Genomic DNA, 20,269 nt, shown 5'->3' on the forward strand with positions numbered 1-20,269 from the left:
AATGGCCCTGCTCCATTTGTCCCTTCTCTCAACTCACACCTGTGCGGGGCAGGGGTGGGGCGGGAGAGCGATGTGTGAGGACATCCTAGAGGCCTTGAATTCTGGACCCCATTCCAAATCCCTATTTGGGGCCCCTCTCTTGGCTGCACTGTGCGTGTAACAGACTGAGTGCTTTCTTTGTGGAGACTAGTCCAGCACTGTCTTGATAGTATTAAAGGAATTTTCGTACTGGATGTTGGGGTTGACTAGATCATTTCCAAGGCCCCTTCCAGCCCTTAAACTATTTGATGAGTATTCTAATCACTAGGCTACCATTCTTTCTTCAATGCAGAATGACATCGTACACTAGGTGGCACTAGATGATTTCTTGGAAATCTGTTCATCACACTGAGTGAGAAAACTTATTTCCTCCAACATAGACATGAAGCAAAAGCTTCACAGAAGTCTGATCTTTTACTGTGCATAATGCATGCTGGTATTTTCAATTTTACTCTAGTCTTTATTTTTTAATGCAAGTTTTTAGACTGTCAAATTGATTTTATGATATTGATGCATCACAACTCACTGTTTGTAAAATACTTTTGGACCACTGAGAAAGTTTGCTCTTGCAATACTCTATAAGTCTGTTTTCCTTGGACAGTCTGGGCTTATAGCAAGTGGTGTTCTTAGTGAATACTTTATATAATTCTTTGTTGAGTGGCTGCATTGAATACCTGAACACATGTGCTTTCTTACAAGTATCTATGATTGGGTAAACACAAATATGAGATTCTGTAGGGGACATCTATTTTTCAGAATCAGCACCTATCTCACTCAGGGCTGCAGAAAGCCTTGTCAAGTAGATGTAAAGAAAAGAAATAGTATCTGCTTCTGGGAGTTTAAGACGTGTCTGGGAGACATAACACACATACACACCCCCTTTAAACTTCAGCTTTCATATTAAGCAACATGGGAATGAGTGCATTACTCGGGTATTAATTAGGATGCTTTAGGCTGAAAGTAGTGGAAGCCTGGCTCAGATTGGTTCAGATGGTGAAGATATTTATTATCTCACAGAATGTCCTTTGAGAGGGAGAGCAGTCCCACAGTGGCCTGGCCTGGCCTTAGTGATCCAGGTTCCTTCCATGACTTGTCAATGGTCCTATAGCTGGATCCACACATGTTGCCAGAAGACTTCCAGTGTAATTGGGCTTCAGCACCCAGACTCGGGACACTAAAACTTTAACCCGCTGTAGTGTAGACTGAAGTAGAGAGAGTTTAGGCTACCACAGCATTTTCCAAGTTGTAGTTTTGTTTATTCTTACTCTCCCCACTGTGACCACCTTAAGGGATGTGAAATACAGAATCAGGAGAAAAATTTAGGTCTTTATTAGTGATATTTGCCAAATGTTTCTGAATTTCCTTTTCTTTCGACATAGAACTTTTTTTGTTGGAATAGAGTTATCTGACCAAAAGCTTTGGCCAGTGAGTTTACTGAGTGAATTAATTGTTGTAAGTCCAGTATGTGGTGAGGGGGTGAGATTATTTGCTGTTTAATATTCCAGGAAAGGAATTAATTATAAGAGGAAAAACAGAGGTGAAAAATAGCCACCTTGGGAAACGTGAGGGGCAGTTTGTGTAAATATGAAGATAGGTGAGTCTGTTTAAATGTGTAATGGAACCCAGAATGTGCATTTGTTGGCCTTTGGGGTCAATAATTTTCCTCTGGATCCTTGACCTGGTTCCTGGGAATGTAGCCATGAACCTTGGCCAGAAATATACTAATCTCTACTCACATGCCTTCTCTTTCATTCCTTTCAGGTTTGCAGTAAGCATTGGCTACTGGGATGACCCTTACATCCAGCATCTTGTAAGACTGTCTAAAGAGAGGAAGGCCCCTGAAATTAACAGAGGCGAGTGACTGTCTTTCTCCCTAACTTTTCATCAGCTAAGTAGCCTGAAGTTTTAGGAATTAATTCCCAAAAAGAGAGTTCCAGAATGCACTCTCTCCAGTAGTATATTAAAGTACTTATTTCCCAATATTCTCACCAACACAGTGCATTATGAAACTTACTAAATTTTTCTTTTTTGAAAACTTTTATTATGGATAATTTTTCCTTAAGATTTTATTTATTTATTTTTAGAGAGAGGGAAGGGAGGGAGAAATAAAATGAGAGAAATATTGGTGTGCTAGAGATATAGTGATCAGTTGCCTCTCACATGCCCTCCCCCGACTGGGGACCTGGCCTGCAACCCAGGCATGTATCCTGACCAAGAATTGAATTGGTGACCTTTTGTCTCATAGGCTAGCACTGAATCCACTGAGTCACACCATCCAGGGCTGCATAATTTTAAACCATATGAAAGTAGAATCATATGTGGATCAGTTTCAATAATTATCAGATCTTGGCCATTGTATGAAACTTTTTTTTAACTCTTCACCTGAAGATATGTTTATCAATTTTAGAGAAGGGGGGGGAGAGAGAGAGAGAGAGAAAGAAAGAGAAAGAGAAATATCAATGTGAGAGAGAAGTACCAAAGAGTTGCCTCCTGTATGTGCCCCAATCAGGGATCAAACCCACAACCTAGGTATGTGCCCTGACTGGATATTGAACCTGTGATCTTTTGGTGTGTGAGATGAAACTCTAACCAACCAAGTGACCTGGCCAGGGCCCAGTGTAAAGTTTTTAAATCTTTGTTAATCTATTAATGAGAAATGGTATCTTAGGATACTTTTGTTTTTTATTCCTCCTACTTATGGGTAAGTTCAAGCATTTTTATATGCTGAAAAGCTATTTATATACCTTTTTAAATTTTTTTAATTATTGATTTTAGGGAGAGGAAGTGAGAGAGAGAGAGACAGAAAGAGAGGGAAACATCATTTTGTTCTTTCACTTATTTATGCATTCATTGGTTGATTCTTGTATGTTCCCTGACGGGATAGAACCTGCGACCTTGGTATATTGGGACAACACTCTAACCAATATGAGCTACCTGGCCAGGGTTCATTTATTTATATTTATATGTGTGTGTATATATATGTGTGTATCTTTTACTGTGAAGTGCCTGTTCACATAAGGGATTACATTTTGTTGCTTTAGTAAATTTTTGGTTATGCCATTAGGCTCTGTAAGTAATTTCCATCAGGGCAGTCAAAGGACTTGGTAGGCCTGACTTCCTTTCAGCCAGACTGAGAAATTGACCAATTGACAATCATTCCTGTGTGTTCAGGGAATGTTGACTCTGAGACTAGATCCTAGAAGTAGGGTCTATAAGAAATGCAAAGAGGATTTCTGGTCAAGATGGCAGCATAGGCAGACATGGCTTGCCTCCTTCTCACAATCACATCAAAATTACAACTAAAACAGAATAGCTACCACTCAGAACCATCAGAAATCGAGTTGAATGGAAGTCTGACAACTATGAAACTAAAGAAACCATATACATCCAGATTGATAGGAGGGGCACAAACACGAAACAGGCTGGTCCCCTATCCAGGTGTAGTGAGTAAAACTCGGGATGGATATCTCAGGAATGAAGAGTCCCAGCACCACACTAGGCCTCTCCAGCGCAGGATTCCAGTGCCAGGAAGGTAAGTCCCTACAACTTTTGGCTGCAAAAACTAGCAGGGATTGAGTCAATGGAAGAAACTTCTGGAGCTCTAAGCAGTTCCTCTTAAAGAACGCACCTACTCACCTATTGACTCACCTACTTAGACTCACTCCCTCTGAGGTCCAACACCAGGGTAGCATCTTGAAAGTCACTAGTGGCATACAGGGAGGAACTGAAGCATCTGTCATTTAGGTGAACAGAAGCCATTGTCCTTTTTCTGAACCCTCTCCCCATAGAGCCACAAAGCTGGCAAGCTGCTGCCATATCTGAGAGCTCATAAAACTGTTTGCCCCATTCTGGAGATCCCCTGATTCTACCCCACCCAAATTATAGGCCCCCCCAAGCTGCTTTTCCACATCAATGGTTGGTTTTGGCTCATGTTTCACAACTTCCTAAACCCTGTAAAACAAGTAGCAGCTGACCTTAGTGAAATTCAGGCCTGGCACTAGAAGTAGCCAGCCTAGATTTATAGCTTGGCTTTGTCTGAGAATATCCAAGCCAAGTAGCAGCCATCTCAGATTGATTTATAACTAAGGCAGGGTGGCTGCTGGGAAAACACAGGTAAGGACTGACCTTGCCCTGTACCACCCGAGAAACCCCAGAGTCTGTTCACCTAGTGGGCAGCTGCAGGCCATGTCAGAGTATCACCAGCTTGCCCCCACACATATCATCCTCTATGGAGGGCAGAGGGTGGTGATCAGTGGTCACAGCCAGTCCTTATAGCTGGGTGAATGCCTCCCATTGGCCTGACAACAACAGTCAAGGCTCAGCTACAAGAGGAGGTATACTTAGCCCACATGAAGGGTGCACCTTGAGTACCCAGCTTGGGTAATAGGGGGCACTGTGCCACTGAACCATACAGGACACCTAATACATTAAACCACACTACCGAGACAGGGAATCAAAGTAGCCTTACCTAATACATAGAAACAAACACAGGGAGCCTGCAAAACGAGACAGAGAGACATGGCCCAAATGAAAGAACAGCTCAAAACTCCAGAAAAGGAATTAGACAAAATGGAGATAAGCAATCTGTCAGATGCAGAGTTCAAAACACTTGTTATAATGATGCTCAAGGAACTTAGGACCTGGACAGCATAAAAAAGAGCTAGTCACAAATTAAGGATACACTAGATAAAATAAAGAATAATTTCAAGGGAAACAAGAGTAAAGGATGAAGGAGAGAATCAAATCAATGATCTGGAACATTAGGAAGCCAAAAAAAACCCCAACCAGTCAGAACAACACAAAGAAAAAAGAATCTAAAAAATGACTAATATAAGCAACCTCTAGGACAAATTCAAGTGTTCCAACATTCATATCATAGGGGTGCCAGAAGGAGAAGAGAAAGAGCAAGAAATTGGAAATCTATTTGAAAAAATAATGAAGAGAACTTTCCTAATTTGGTGAAGGAAATAGACATGCAAGTCTAGGAAGTACAGAGGATCCCAAACAAGATAGAATCAAAGAGACCCGCTCCAAGACACATCATAATTAAAATGCCAAAGTTTAAGGATAAAGGGAGACTTTTAAAAGCAGCAAGAGGAAAGGAGACAGTTACCTACAAAAGAGTTCCCATAAGACTATCAGCTGATTTCTCAAAAGAAACCTTGCAGGGTAGAAGGGACTAGCAAGAAATATTCAGAGTGATGAAATGCAGGAACTTAGAGCCAAGATTGCTGTATTCAACAAAGCCATCATTTAGAATGGAAGGGCATACAACATTCTTCCCAGATAAGAAAAGCTAGAGGAGTTCATCCTCACCAAACCATTATTATATGAAATGTTAAAGGGACTTATTTAAGAATAAAAAGGTCAAAACTACGAACATTAAAATGGCAATAAATACATATCTGTCAACAGTTGAATTTAAAAAAACTAAGCAAACAAGAACAGAGACAGAATCATGGATATGGAAAACATTTTGATGATGGCCAGATGGGAAGGGAATGTTGAGGAATGGGTGAAGAGGTGAGGGGATTAAGAAGTACAAATAGGGCCCTGGCTGGTGTAGCTCAGTGGATTGAGCACGGCCCTCTAAACCAAAGGGTCGCTGGTTCAATTTCCAGTCACGGCACATGCGTGGGGTACAGACCAGGTCTGTAGGGGGTGCTCATGGGGCAGCCCCACATTGATGTTTTTCTCCCTTTCTTTCTCTGTAAAAATAAATAAATAAAGTATTTTAAATAAAAGAAAGGGAGTACCAAATGGGTAGTCACAGAATAGCCATGTGGATGTAAAGTACACTATAGGAAATGGAGTAGCCAAAGGAGTTATAGGTGTCACCCATGGTCATGAACAGTGATGGGTGCATTGCCTGAGGGAGTGTGTGGTGCTGGGCAGAGGTGGACAAAGGGGGGGGGAATCAGGATAACTAATAGCATGACCAATAAAATATAATAAAAATAATAACAAAAAAAGAAATGCATACAGATGTTAAAATGGGGATTTCTGAGAATAAGGATGTGATAGTTACTTTGAGCTGAGCGTGAAACCACATATCAGTAAGATTGAGCAAAACCTGCCTAAAAGGTCTTCAGCCTTCTTCCTGTTCTCAGGGTGCAGGTTTCCTAATGAATGCTCCAGAGGCAGGGACCTGCCATGGTGACTGCCTCGGTGCCCCAGGCAGCATATCAGCCCTCCCTCCTTCCTTCTTGTCACTATTGGTTTGAAAATCTCTGGTTTGGGGACCTGCAACCCACTAGGAGAGTGCTTCCCAAACAGTGTGTGGTAAGGATATGTATTTTTCCAATACCCAATCCATTGTGTATATTTCTGTAAAATATAATAAATGATTTACTAGAAAAACAAATGAAGAAGACATTCAAATTACAAGCCCAAAGTATTTATGAGTAGATTCAACAGACATAAAATTCCTGTGAAGTTGTAATAAAAGTTCCTAAATGCTACTCTCAAATTTGGTTCTTAGAATATGTGCACTTTGAGCAGCAGGGCTTCTTTCTGCCTTGTGTATTTACCATATCCTGTGCCCTATCTCCCCGGCCCAGCCCTGGCCCAGAGCATAACAAGTCATTTTATCAGGCAGTCCAGTGCTGGTGCCCTGTCCTGCCCCTTCTAATGCTCTTAGATAAAGATCGAGGCTCTAATGCTTGGATGAAATACCACTTTCTTTGCTTTGACATTTATCTGCCTAATTTTTTCACTTAAAAATATTTTCCATTAGATTTTACAATTTTGAGTTTTATCAGAGTGCCAACTAGCTTTCTCTATGGCCATGAAAAAGGTCAAGGGGTCACATTCCCAGAGGTCATTTCCCAGAGGGAAATTTAAATCAAATGTTTTCATGTAAAACCCTTGTCTTAAGTAAAGTTATAGGACATTTTGTTTTTCTTAAGATAGTTAATTCCTCCACTAAATAGATTGTGTTTGCTTTGGATCAGACAGCTTTAAAAAAGCAGGGGAGAAAATTTTGGAAGTTGCCGTGTCTCACACAGTGTCTACAGTGACACTGCTGACGCTGAGGGAGGCAGGGATGTTCTGTTTTTGTTCTCGGGGGACTTTGCAGATGTCGCTGCCGTCATGACCACGGAATAGCTTGTTTCCATGTCTCTTTCTTAGGCTATTTTGCTCGAGTTCATGGCATCAGTCAACTTACAAAGGCATTTCTGCGGAAGACAGAGTGTCATTGTCAAGTTATAAATCTCGGGGCTGGGATGGATACCACCTTCTGGATATTAAAGGTACATTAAAATTCCCCCTCCTCTTTCCCTAATTGCTTACATTTCATTTTTGAAGCTATTTACCTGTTCAAAAAAGTTAAAGAATACATTAATATGTATGCAGTGACAGCCTATCTCCCAGCCCTGTCCCCAGCTGTTTACATGCCTCCAACCACTGCCGGCCCCATGTTTCATCGCACTGGGGTCCTAGTGAAGGACATGTGGATTGTTTCTCATCACTTGCTGTTACAAACAGAGTATTGATGATAATCCTTTGTATGTTTTCCTCTGCGTGTGTGGGAATATATTAGGAGAAAAAATTCTACTAGTGGAATTGTTGAGACAAAGAGCATGTGCATTTGTAATTTTGATGGTAACTAAACTTGTAATTTTGATGATATTCTATTGTCAGCATAATGGTGTTTTGGGTAAGGTTTGGAGGTTTGCATGGCTGGGTGACAGTAATGTGGTACAGAGCCCTTTTGTAGCCATTCTCTGATTTGGTCCCTTAACTGATCTGTTATGGTCGAGAGCAGGTGCCCTCACAGGGAAGGGGAGTTGGGTCTAGTTAGTGGCAGAAGCAGGACTTTGCTGGTCCTGCTGGTCTTTGACTGCTGGACTGGAATTTTACTGCCAAATCCTTTCTCTACAAGGATCTCACTGATTGTATTTCCTTTTTAATAGGTTTGTATAGATTTTCCTGGTTCTTTGAGATCAGTCATGAGGCAGTAATGAATACACACATTTCCCCAGAATTCTTATAGGTGGACATGAAGATAAATTAGAATGTATAGGCATAAACCGACCTGCATATCTCTCTGGTCCCATAGCAGCTCACCTGATAAGAAGGTCTGTGGTCATTAGAGCTCTCAACCTTTCTCTTGCTGAAGCAAAAACTCAGTGCCCTCAACTTGGTTTTAGTGTTAATGGTTGCCTCTGTTCTGTATTCAGTAACTCACATTGATGAAGTGCTTTTAATTGGGTTGGCCAAAAAGTTTGTTTAGCTTTTCCTGTATGATAGCTCTAGTAGTGCTTAGTTGTCTTATCTTCATTTGAAGCAGATTTGTTCGATTGTATTGTGAAAGCTGTCGTATCAGCATAAATGTAAAAAAAACCCATCAAAATTGGTGAAATTTTGTGCAGCTATTTTAATACCAAAGATGGAAGAATGTATGCAACATTTTCAGTGTATTATGCGTTATTATTTCAAGAATGGTAAAAACACAACTGAAGCAAAAAAAAATTATGAAGAAGTTGCTATAACTGATCAAGTGTGTCAAAAGTGGTTTGTGAAATTTCTTGGTGCTATTGATATTTTGGCCAAATAATTCTTTGCCGTGGGGCTGTCTTATGCACTGGAAGGTGTTTAGCAGCACCCCTGCTGTTTACCCACTAAAAGCCAGTAGCAGGAGATGGTGGATATACTCAACGTATCCAGACAAATAAAGTTACTGGTGAAAAATGAAAAACATGTTCTTTATGTTGTGTAAAAAGTGTAACAGACTTTTTGGCCAACCCAATACTAACAGGACCTGGTGAATTCTCTTGAGAGCTTTTTGAGGGGACATGCACAGATGGATTGCAAGACCTGATACTTTTCCAGATTGCACAGCCACTATATTGGAACATGGAACAAACCTTCAGCTCCAGCTTGTCAGCTCCCAGATCCCTTGTTCTCTCCTCTGCATGCAGCCCCGTGATCATTTGGAGGCATCTTCTAGGGGTCAGTTGTGCCTGTCACGCAGTGACCAGGTCATGGCAGGAGGCGGTGTGTGGTGGGGTGCTGACAGGGGCCTTGGGAGGAATCCCTCTTCTGCGCCTGGCACTTTTTGACCTGGTTGTGTGTGGTTTTTACTTTTCCTGTTTTGTAAGTGGGTTAGTAATAAATCTGAGGTTTTTATTTCTGAGCAAGGTACACCAAGGCTTAGGTGCCCCTTCTAAGGAAAAGGTTGTCCATCTATAGTGAGGAAAAACAACATATGGTCTGAAAGTTCTTTGTGGAAGTGTTTTTGTTGCTGTAAAGAGTGGTTTGTAATCTAAAGTTTCTCTTTTTTAAAAGAACAAAATTATGCTTGTTTGCTCTCTTAGAGTCAATGTTGTGTGGGCCACTGACCTGCCACTTACTTTTGTGAATCGAGCTTATTGGAGCACAGCAACTCCATTCAGGCATATCTTACCTATTGCTGCTTTAGAACAATTACAGCAAAGTCCAGTAGTTATAACAGTGGAGCCTGCAAGACTGAAATACTTTCTGGCTCTTTACAGAAAGTTTGCTAATCCCTGTTTTAGAGATACTTGTGCTTTTGAAAGAGTAGGGAAAATTGTGTCCATTGGTCTTGTTATCTCATGTAACTTTGACCTGGCACAGTGCCCTGATGCCCCTGCAGAGGCTTAGCTGGGGATCACAGGCTTTCTGCTGCCACTATTGTGTGAGCTGGTTCATGGGCTCTTAGGGACCCAAGACTGCTCAATGGTTGAAGATTCCCATCTCCAGGCAACAGGCAAGAATAGGGAAGGGAAAGGTTCCAGTATTGTTATTAGCAAAGAATAAAGGGTGAGTGAAACCCTTCACAGGGCCTGAGTTTTTGGTGTCGCCTGAATGCTGTTTCTACACAATCAGAGGATCATCTACCTAGGGAAGCAGTGTTGATTTTGGCAGCTTGTGAAGCAGTCAGCCCAGTTGGGTCCACTTTGAGTTTGAGAGGTTTTGGCTGCTCCTGGCTGCCCTCTGGGAGTTGTACTTGGTGTTAAGTGTCCTCCCTGCTCCTATGACACAGGAGCTTCTTGGGAATGGAGTGTCAGAAAAGCCGGAGAATTCCAGAATAAAAAGTTGCAGCCTCACTTGCCACAGCTGTGAAAGCAAGAGTGAGTGTTTGTTTCTGAAGAGCTCCAGGTATGCATGTTGAAAGGTTTTCTTCCACGGTGACCTCTTTTTCAGGGTCTAATAAGGATCAAGATGCTGTAGAAGCCATAGTACTGTATATTCCTCCTTCATTCATTTTTTTCTTTTACAAGCAAATTTTATGGGCTACCTTTTTAAATATGCAACAAATTACTGTATATGAAAGAGCACATACAAAGCAACAATTAAAAAAAACAATTCAGTATAAAGGAACAAAAGACTTTGACAGATACTTTCAAAAAGAGGATATGTGAAGGTCTAATAGCCAGATTAAAAGATGTTCAATATCACTTGTCTAGAGGATATAGATTAAAGCCAGAAGGAGGTTCCACTACACATCCATAAAAATGCCTAAAATCATAAAGACTGACAATGACATGTTGGCAAGGATGCTGGGCAACTACATCTCACATATATTGCTAGTAAGGATGTAAAATGTTTCAACTCATTTTTAATTGACCATTTGTTACAAATTTCACACCTATACATATTTTGATGTAGGAATTCCACTTGTTTGCAATTTTGGGGGGGTATTTTTTCCATTACCATTTATTCTCCCTTAACCTCTTTCATACCTTTTAAGAGCTCTGCACTGCTATTTTATGAGGCATTGTAGGCCAGCTTATTTGGTCAAAATATTCTACATCATTAGTTTGAACTAACTTTTACTTAAATAGCTGCAGCATCAAAAGAGTTAAGACAAATTGGAATTCTTAGAAAAGAATAAGATGCTTCACACTACATTGAAAGAAAACAGAAAGCAAAGAGGAGCACTGTGGGCCACTGAATGACAATCACACAGCAGGCACAGAACTTCATGGGTGAAGTCGGACTAGTTAAACGTCAGAAAGCCTATTTCATACAGCTGAGAAAAACACAAATTAAACACAAGTCCAATCACATAATCATAAGTCTTTTTAAAAAAGATTTATTTATGTTTAGAGAGGGGCAGGGAGTGAGAGAGGAAGAGAAACATCAATGCGTGGTTGCTTCTCTCTTCTGCACCCCCCCACTGGGGACCTGGCCTGCAACCCAGGTATGTGCCCTAGACTGGGAGTCAAACCAGCAATTCTTAGGTTTGCAGGGCAGTACTCAATCCACTGAGCCACACCAGCCAAGGCACAATCATGTCTTTATGGTCTTTGTCCGTATCCAGAAAATTGAAGTTTTCTTATTTCCCCCTTTTTCTTGTCTTTTTTTCCTCTTTGTTTTTGCAATAACATTTGATAAATTTTTTCTCCCTGCAATAAAGTTGTTCAGTGGAATAACTACTAGAAGAATTTGAGGGTATTATGCACCTTATAGAAATCACAACAAATATAGTTTTTGTTGATTTCTCTATAAATAATGTTTTCAAGAACCTGTACAAAACCGTTAATACTTTCCCAAAGCACAGTTGATTGGAAAAATCCATGATTGTTCTGCCTTCACAGTCTTCTTCATGTAAGAACACCCTTCTGTACATCTTCCAGTTACTGGGTTGAAAGTACATGGAGAATGGTCATTAGACATCTCTATAGATGCTTATTTATCTTTTCAACAGGAACCACTGTCATCTGCATTTGTGTGTACTGAGGCAAATAGACTCCTTGCAAAGCTGAGGTTGTAGGCATGTGTGTTTGGTGCTGCCATGTGACAGGTGACTCATCTGCTGGGCCAGAGGGCTGATCATAGATGTGGGTTGTAGTGACATGATATGCTTCATATAGGGAGTTAATAATGCACTGGGGTGCTGTAGGATATATGGTTGAAGTTGCATCCAAGAAGGACTTTGCACCTGGTAAGCAGGTACAGGAGATGCAATATACAGGGTGTAATAGAAATTTGATGATCATTCAGTTTGTAGCAATACTATATGGCGAAGGGTAAAATCTGCTCTTGTTCTTTTCTTTCTGTCTCCTTTTTTTCTTTCTTCTCTCTCTCCTTTTTTCTGTCTCCCATTCCTTACCTTCCCCCTTTTTCCACAGGCCAGATCCCCTGAGACTTTATCTGAGGACTGTTCTTCACATGAGAGGGGAATGGCTGACCCCACAATTTCAATACTCACCTTTAGGCATCCCCTGCTACTTGGAAATGCTTGCTCATGATTTCTGCCCCCATTCTGCAGTCCTCAGGGATGTCTGTCTGCTGCCTTCTGTACTTGTTCTCCATCTGTTGTTAATGTCTGCGTACTTGGTTATGCAAGTTGCTCAAGTCAGAAACAGGAGTGTCAGTCAGCCTTGCCATTCATCCCCTCCTGCAGCAGTGCAGCTACCACCACGTTCTGGATGTCAGCAACTATCTTTTCTTTCTTCTTTTTAAAAAATACATTAGTTCTGCATTTCTTGAATATAAGTACAGGTGGGTGCAAGGCTGTTAAATATGTCTCTAGGAGGAACCACTGGGCAGGTGGGCCAGGTGTAGAGCACCTCGTTTCTTGCGGGGTCTCAGGCACGAAGAGCTGCCACAACGTGACATGTATTCTTGAGAAACACCAGAGGGGTGTTGTTTCAGTCTGTGTAGGTGGTAACAGAGCGGACAGGGAGAGGAGGCATTCCAGAATGTTCCCAACCAAGCTAGCAAAAGCAGAAAAGGAAAGCAGGGCTGTGTGTGTGTGTGTGTGTGTGTGTATATGTGTATTTCAAATGTTTTTTTTTATTGCAGCCCACAGTGGAAAATAAATGTACACCCTCAGCCAGGACCCCCATCTATGTACCTATGTTTGTAAATAATAAATAATAGGAACACATACGGGCTTACTAAGGCAGGCCCTTTTCTGAGTGTCACTTGTGTCTCTCCTCATTAATTGTCACAGCACCATGAGGTGTTATCATTTCTCTACTTCTCAGGTGTGGAAACCTTGGCCCAGGGAGTTAAGTGACTTTCTAGAGGCCTCACAGCAAACAAGTGATTTGAACCCTTGTCCCTAGGCTCTGGAGTGCCTGTTTTCTAAAATCTTTCCACTATACTCTCACAGAAAGAAAAATAAATGTATATCAAATTTTCTTTACATGTCATGCTTTTTTTAATTAATTCTTTTTAAAAATATATTATTTATTTATTTTTAGAGAGAGGGCTAGGGAGGTAGAAAGAGGAGAGACATCAGTGCCAGAGCGAAAAGTCGATTGGTTGCCTCTTTTATGCGCCCCGATTGGGGGCTGAACCCACAAACCAGGCATGAGCTCTGACCATGAATCAAACTGGCGACCTTTCACTTTTTCGTGATGACACCCAAACAAGTGAGCCATACCAGTCAGGGCAGATGTCATGCTTTCTGATATTTGCTATTTTATTCTATTTTATCCCCTAACTGCTGGTCAGACCCGCTACATGCATTAATTTTGACTTGCGCTGTTAGGTTCCAAGCCGCTTTTTGGAGGTAATGTCCTGTCCTATTTCCAAAGTACCTCTTATCTCCTCGCTCCATCCCAGCGATCACAATCCCAGTTCAGGCTCCCCATTACTTCTTACCTGCACAACCTCAGTGGCTTCCTATCTTTTTCCTCTGTCCATTCTTCATACTGAGACCAGAATAATTTGGAGAATGGGTTTCTTACCATACAGTTTCCCTGATTTAAAATCTGTAAGTGCCACATTGCTCTCTGGGGCTTCATACTTGGTCCATGAAGATGATTAGTATATGTATGCACGAATAAATAATTCTCAAGATTACTGTGTTTTTTCTTCTCAGGATCAAGATCTTCTCCCAAGTAAATATTTTGAAGTTGATTTCCCAATGATTGTCACAAGAAAGCTGCACAGCATCAAGTAAGTGTGGGTTTGGCCAGAAGAAAGAATTCAGAACTAGCTCTCAGTAGGTGGCAGGGTTGATCGCCAGGACCTCATTTTTGTGCACTGCTTTTCTTTGAGCATCTCCGGATCTTCATTCTCACCCCGGGACCCTCATTCCAATGTGTCATGGAGTTCTCCAAAGGAAATGCACCTTCTCCCATGCCTCTACCCAGTGATTGTAGTTTAAATAATTTGATTATGTGTTGGTTTTGTTTGCTTCTTTATCTCCAGGGCGTAGAAAGGTGCCTTGTTCAGAACAGACATGCAGTATTTTTTGAATGAATGAGTGGAGACTGAAATTAATTGATGATTATATGAGATATTGTGGAAGCCATTCCAGGTTTCAAAGGGTTTGCAAAGTTGTAGACGAGTTTGGTAACCTTTGCTGAGAGCTTGCCTTTTGCCTGGGACCATTGTAAATGCTTCCCTTGGGTTGTCTCATCCAATCCTCAGAGCAGACTTGAGTTAAGTACTATTGTTAGCCCCTTTTTACAGATGGGAAAACTGAGGCCCAAAGAAGTTTGGCTAATTTGCCTAAGGTTACCCAGCTAGGAAGAGTGGTGCTGAGATTTAAATCCTGCCTTCAAGCCCAGAGTCAAGGTTTCTTAATAGTGTTAACCCATACTTTGTCCCTCCTATTTAAATCAGTCATTGAAATAAAATCCTAATTCTTGTATTTACAAAAATGTAATAAGCCTAAAAGTTTAAGCTTGTCCTTTAGAAATGTCCAATCCTCACAAACTGGAAATATTTTCAAGCTTTGTTTTTTTCTACTTTATCCTATGAAAATGAGATTTTTACCCTTTCCAAATTGAAAATAAATTTATATTAAATGTGCTTTTTGAATGATATATGGCAATTCTGATGCTCTGGTCACTATGAAGTGTAAGAAAGCCCGTTAGACCTCAGTGAAGTGTAAGAAAACAGGCTCTGATTCAGTCCATTGATGGTTACCAGAGTGGGAAATGCACTGGCATCTGAGCATGGTGGCTGGTTACTGATAATTTGGCTCTGACTTTTTTTCATAGTCTTGATTGGGGGAGTTATCACATAAACGTTATGGGCATTAAGTCAATGCCCATAGGTCTTAGTCAACTTTTGAAGTTATCTGTGAGAAATAATAGCTATCTTTAAAATTTTGTTTGAGAAGAGGCAAAAAAGTAGAGATTGCTTGACAAATACTGGAACATTTGGGAAGTTCTTGCTAGCATGTCTGTAGCTATTGCTCAGTCTGTGTGAACTGAAACCATGACCATGATCATGATCATGAAACCATGATCAGTTTGTGATTGACATCAAATTCTGAGTATAATGCTTAGCTAACCTAACCCAAGACACATGTCCACTGCGGTTTGACTTTATGTGTCTCTGGTTAAATGGAATTGAGCAATAGACCCCACAGTAGCAGGATTTAATTGCCATTTTTATAGTGAGTGTGCATTTTTGCAGTAAATAAGCTGCTTGACTCATCTTTCTCCTCTTTCACACCTTCCCATAGATTCAAGCCTCTTCTATCAAAACCTATTTTAGAATTACATTCAGAGGACACATTTCAAATCGGCAAGTATCCTTAATTTAAGTAATGCGTTATAAACTATATAGCTGCTTTTGCTTGATTTCCCATTTCTTTGTAAAGATGGTGTGTGCGTGCATGTGTGTGCGTGTGCGCATCCCTGTGCACATGTCACACCATGTCTACTTCTGATCCCTTTATGCTTCCTTCACAGTTACCATGAAGGAGTTTAAAATCCTTTTTGTGTGACTCTTCTTAGATGTCCATAGGTCCCCAGTCTTAACTCTTTACAACGGGTGTCAAACTCATTGTCACCGGGGGCCACATCAGCCTCGCAGGTGCCTTCAAAGGGCTGAATGTAACTTTAGGACTGTATACATGTAACTGCTCCTTAACTAGGGGCAAGGAGCTCGGCGCTGCTGCAGGGTGGAAACAAGGTGCCGGACCAGAGAAAACAAGGTGGAGGGCCGGATTCGACCTGCAGGCCTTATGTTTGCCACCTGTGCTTTAAAATTTTTTTTTCAATTAGTTGCCAAAATTTTGATAGGAGATTTTTAATGAAAATCTAGCTTTCCTGCTTTCCTTGGAAAGACCAGCTCTGGCAACTTTGGACCCTCACTCCTACATGGAAGTCATTGAGAGGGGCTGAGCATCTGCCACTTTCGTCTCCACCACTCCGTCACCCGCTTATGTTAGCTCCTTGGCCCCCACACTGTTGTTTTCCCCTCCAGTTTTAATTATGACTGTTTCCACCAACACTTTCTGCATTTTCACATTTTTGCAAACAAGATAAATCTCTCCCAGAATCTTCTATCATTTTTCAGTTGGTGTCTGACAGAGAAGTGCAAGGAGCTTAATAATAATTCAGGTCAGAAAACATGCTTGGAGAAGGTAGTCTTCTCAGATGGCTGGCCCAGGTCATCCAGTAGCCATCATACAACTCATAAGCTCCCTTTTACAACCACACTGCATTAGTCATTCTGTCTTGTCGTGACCGGGTGCCCAGTGACGTTTCCACTGAAAATGTCTCCCCACTGTTTGTTTCCCTTATACCAATTGTAGGTGGAACCTAGTCAGGCTTTGCCATTTGTTTCCTTTCCACACTTCTGCTATTGTGACTTCTACGTATTTGGTTAATATTTGTGTCAGAACAATTATGTGTAGCAAAAGATCTAGCACTTTACATTGCTTTTGATCTACATAGAAATATATGAAGTGGAAAATAAAGAACCTCCACAATCCCACCCCACACCAAGGAAACAAATGATCATTGTTTTCTACTACAGCTGAATGTTGCACCCAGAGATTAGGAGAGGAACACACAAATGCAGCCCAGTGCTTAGCACAGAGAAGGTTCAATAGGTTTCTGCTGAATGAATGTACATTGAATAAATATATGTTGTAGTTCAATAGATGTGTTGAATGAATGAATCTATAGTTCTGTGTATAAATCTGTATTTATGGGTAATTTTAACAAACTGAGTGATTAACATGTACTGTTTGCAACTTGCTCTTTTCACATCCCAGCAAATCATCGCTATCTACCTGTCTGCTTGGGTAGCTCTCTACATTAGCAATTTTTAACCTTTTTCATCTCATGGCACACATAAACCAATTACTAAAAGACACATAAATTAAGTACTTAAGCTTATATATGTATAATATATATATATATATATATAATATACTTTTTGGCTCTCTGACCCCCCCAAAATGTATAATTTTGATTCATTCATATCAGAGACCTATTGTGTTGACTGTTGTCATCTAAGGGAAAAGAGGTCAGTGTGCCTGACTAAATAGTCAGGTATTGCATGTTTGAAAAATTCTTGGGGCCCATCAGTGTGTTTCTTATGGCACACTGGTTAAAAATTGCTGTTCTGTATCATTAATTTCGATGGCTTCATAGTGCTTCTTTGCATGGAAATTTCATTTTATTTCATCTGTTTCCTACTGGTAATCATTTAGATTGCTTCCTTTTTTAATGTTTTTATATTAAACAGTACTATAGAAAACATATGTACGTGTGCTCATTGCCAGCAAAGCAAAGAATTACATACTATGGATTCTATTAGCTAAAGCTACCGTTCTTTAAGACCCTATTTACTAATTTTTGTTTCTGCTAGAGGGAGTAAGGATTCTCAATCCCTACCCTCTCACTGGGTATTCTCATTTTTAAAATCTCTCCCAGTCTGGCTGACCCTGCTGCTGCGTGCTCACACACCTGCACCAGGCCAAGGGCATCCTCACTCCTGAGTGTGGGCCACCAGGGGAAGTGTGCAGGCAGGGCACATGAGGGAGCTGGGGCCTCCCTCCTGTGGAGGCTGCATGGAAGGAGGCATGTGGCATTGTGTAGCCTGGCTTAGGTGCTGGGCAGCTGAGGTGCTCCTGGTGCTGCTGTGTCCCCAGTGCCTGGGCCAACACTGTGGGTGGCCTGTGTAGCTTCTCCTAGAATAGCTTCTCCTGTGTAGCTCTTCTCTGGAGCTTTACCATTCCTTGAGCCTACCTTACAGTCTTCCTGCTTGGGGTCTCCAGGGTGCTAAGTTGACTACACAGACTGCTTTCTCCATGTTTCCATAGCCAGAGACATGACTCGATACCTTTGATGACCAGTATCTGGGCCCTTGGGTGACCCTTGGCTGGTGCACCCTAGAACTTAAAGTATGGGTAGATGAAGTTCAGAGGATTATTTGTGAGGTCACCCGTCAGAGCTTGTCAGGAGGGTATAGTATCCTTAGCTCAAGTGATAGGTCAGACTGGAAGGTACACTCTGATAGAAAATGAGAGATACTAAGATATTTGGAGCCTCGTGAGAATCCTGTCATATCCTTAAACAAATGGGAACAACTTATTTTATGTGGAATGGGGCTGGGTCATCTCTCTGTGAGTGACCCACATCAGATAATGTCACAGCTTTCTGAATGAACTTTATACAGGCATAGTTTGTCCCCTTTAGCTAAAGGGTGGCCTCAAATTCACAAATCAACCCAAAGAAGACAACCTAATAGAAAATCATGGGACTTCCGGCCAAGATGGAGGCGTGGGTGGAAACACTGCCTCTTCGCACAATCAAGTTTAAAGACAACAAAGTTTTAGTAACGAAAATACAACCAAAACACAGGAAATTGAACTGTACGGAAGTCCAACAACAACAAACCATTCAGCTAGAGGGGCAGAGGTAAGAGGGGCGGAGTCAGCAGCTGGCGGAGGGGGGTTGGGCACAGGCGGCAGTTGGCAGATCTCAGGTATGGGGTGGCAATGGGCAGACCCAGTGAGGGCGCAAGGCGGCTGCTGGCTAACCACGGTCACACATTCACACTCAGATAAACCAGGCGAAGGAGTGAGCAGTGAGACAGACCGCACAGGCTAGGGCCCCAGCAATGGGAATTAAAGCCTAAAAACACCAATTGGAAAAAATTTCAGGGTTGAGGTTCCGGGAGAAGCTCCCAGGCTCACAGAGAGTTTGTTGGAGAGGCCCACACACCCGGAAGCCGGCACCAGTGGGGCCCAGTTTGCTTGCAGGAAGCAGCAGAGGGGACCGAAATCCGAGAGAGAGCAGAACAAATGCCATTGCCCCTCTCTGACCCCGCCCCCACATACAGCGTCACAACCCAGCAACTTCGGTTGCCCCGCCCTCGTGAACACCTAAGACTCTGCCCCTCATATGGAATAGGCACAAACAGACCAAAACATTATGGCCCAGGAAGAACAGCTCAAAGCCCCAGAGCTAGTACTTCTAAGTGACCAAGAGATAGGCAACCTATCAGATGCACAGTTCAAAATACTGGTGATCAGGATGCTCACAGAACTGGTTGATTTTAGTCACAAATTAGAGGAACAAGGCCAAACTAATTGAAGTGAAGGGAAATGCACAGGAAACCAATAGTGATGGGAAGGAAACTGGGACTCAAATCTAGGAAGTGGACCTAGAAGTAAGAAAAAAATGACCAAACAGAAAAGAATGAAGAAACAAGAATTCAAAAAATTGAGGAGAGGCTTAGGAACCTCCAGGACATCTTTAAACGTTCCAACATCCAAATTATAGGGGTACCAGAAGGGGAAGAGGAACACCCACGAGTGGAAAACTTATTTGAACAAATAATAAAGGAGAACTTCCCCAATCTGGCAAAGGAAATAGACTTCCAAGAAATCCAGGAAGCTCAGAGAGTCCCAAAGAAGTTGGACCCAAGAAGGAACACACTAAGGCACGTCATAATTACATTAGCCAAGATTAAAATGAAGGAGAGAATCCTAGAAGCAGCAAGAGATAAGGGGATAGTCACCTGCAAAGGAGTGCCCATCAGACTGTCAGCTGATTTCTCAAAAGAGACTTTACAGGCAAGAAGGGGCTGGAAAAAAGTACTCCAAGTCATGAAATCCAAAGACCTACATCCAAGATTGCTCTATCCAGCAAAGCTTTCATTTAGAATGGAAGAGCTGATAAAGTGCTTCTCAGATAAGGTCAAATTCAAGGAGTTCATCATCACCAAGCCCTTATTATATGAAATGCTAAAGGGACTTATCTAAGAAAAAGAAGATAAAAAACATGAACAGTGAAACAACAGCAAACTCACAGTTATTAACAACCACACCTAAAAGAAAAGCAAACTAAGAGGACAGCTAGATCAGGAGTGGAACCATAGAAATGGAGATCACACAGGGGAGTGGGAGGAGGAGAAGGGGTAGAAGGTACAGAGAATAAGTAGCATAGATGGTAGGTAGAAAATAGACAGGGGGGAGAAAAGAATAGTATGGGAAATGTAGCAGCTAAAGAACTTGTGACACATGGACATAAACTAAAGGGGAATGGTG

At 41.6% G+C, this 20,269-nt stretch overlaps 1 protein-coding gene across 3 annotated transcripts in view; it reads left to right on the forward strand.

Annotated features, from left to right (window-relative positions):
- The window catches only part of LCMT1 (leucine carboxyl methyltransferase 1), a 62,883-nt gene that overhangs the window by 21,174 nt on the left and 21,440 nt on the right, over window positions 1-20,269 (forward strand). For all 3 annotated transcript variants that reach the window (XM_037051067.1, XM_037051066.1, XM_037051069.1), the window contains 4 exons: window positions 1,801-1,892; window positions 7,171-7,292; window positions 13,844-13,920; window positions 15,443-15,504. In XM_037051067.1, coding sequence (XP_036906962.1) covers window positions 1,801-1,892; window positions 7,171-7,292; window positions 13,844-13,920; window positions 15,443-15,504 — 353 coding nt within the window. The remainder of the gene's footprint in view (window positions 1-1,800; window positions 1,893-7,170; window positions 7,293-13,843; window positions 13,921-15,442; window positions 15,505-20,269) is intronic.

The sequence above is a fragment of the Sturnira hondurensis genome, unplaced genomic scaffold (assembly GCF_014824575.4).
Source record: "Sturnira hondurensis isolate 20B ecotype Veracruz unplaced genomic scaffold, ASM1482457v3 Scaffold0007036, whole genome shotgun sequence".
Lineage (NCBI taxonomy): Eukaryota > Metazoa > Chordata > Mammalia > Chiroptera > Phyllostomidae > Sturnira > Sturnira hondurensis.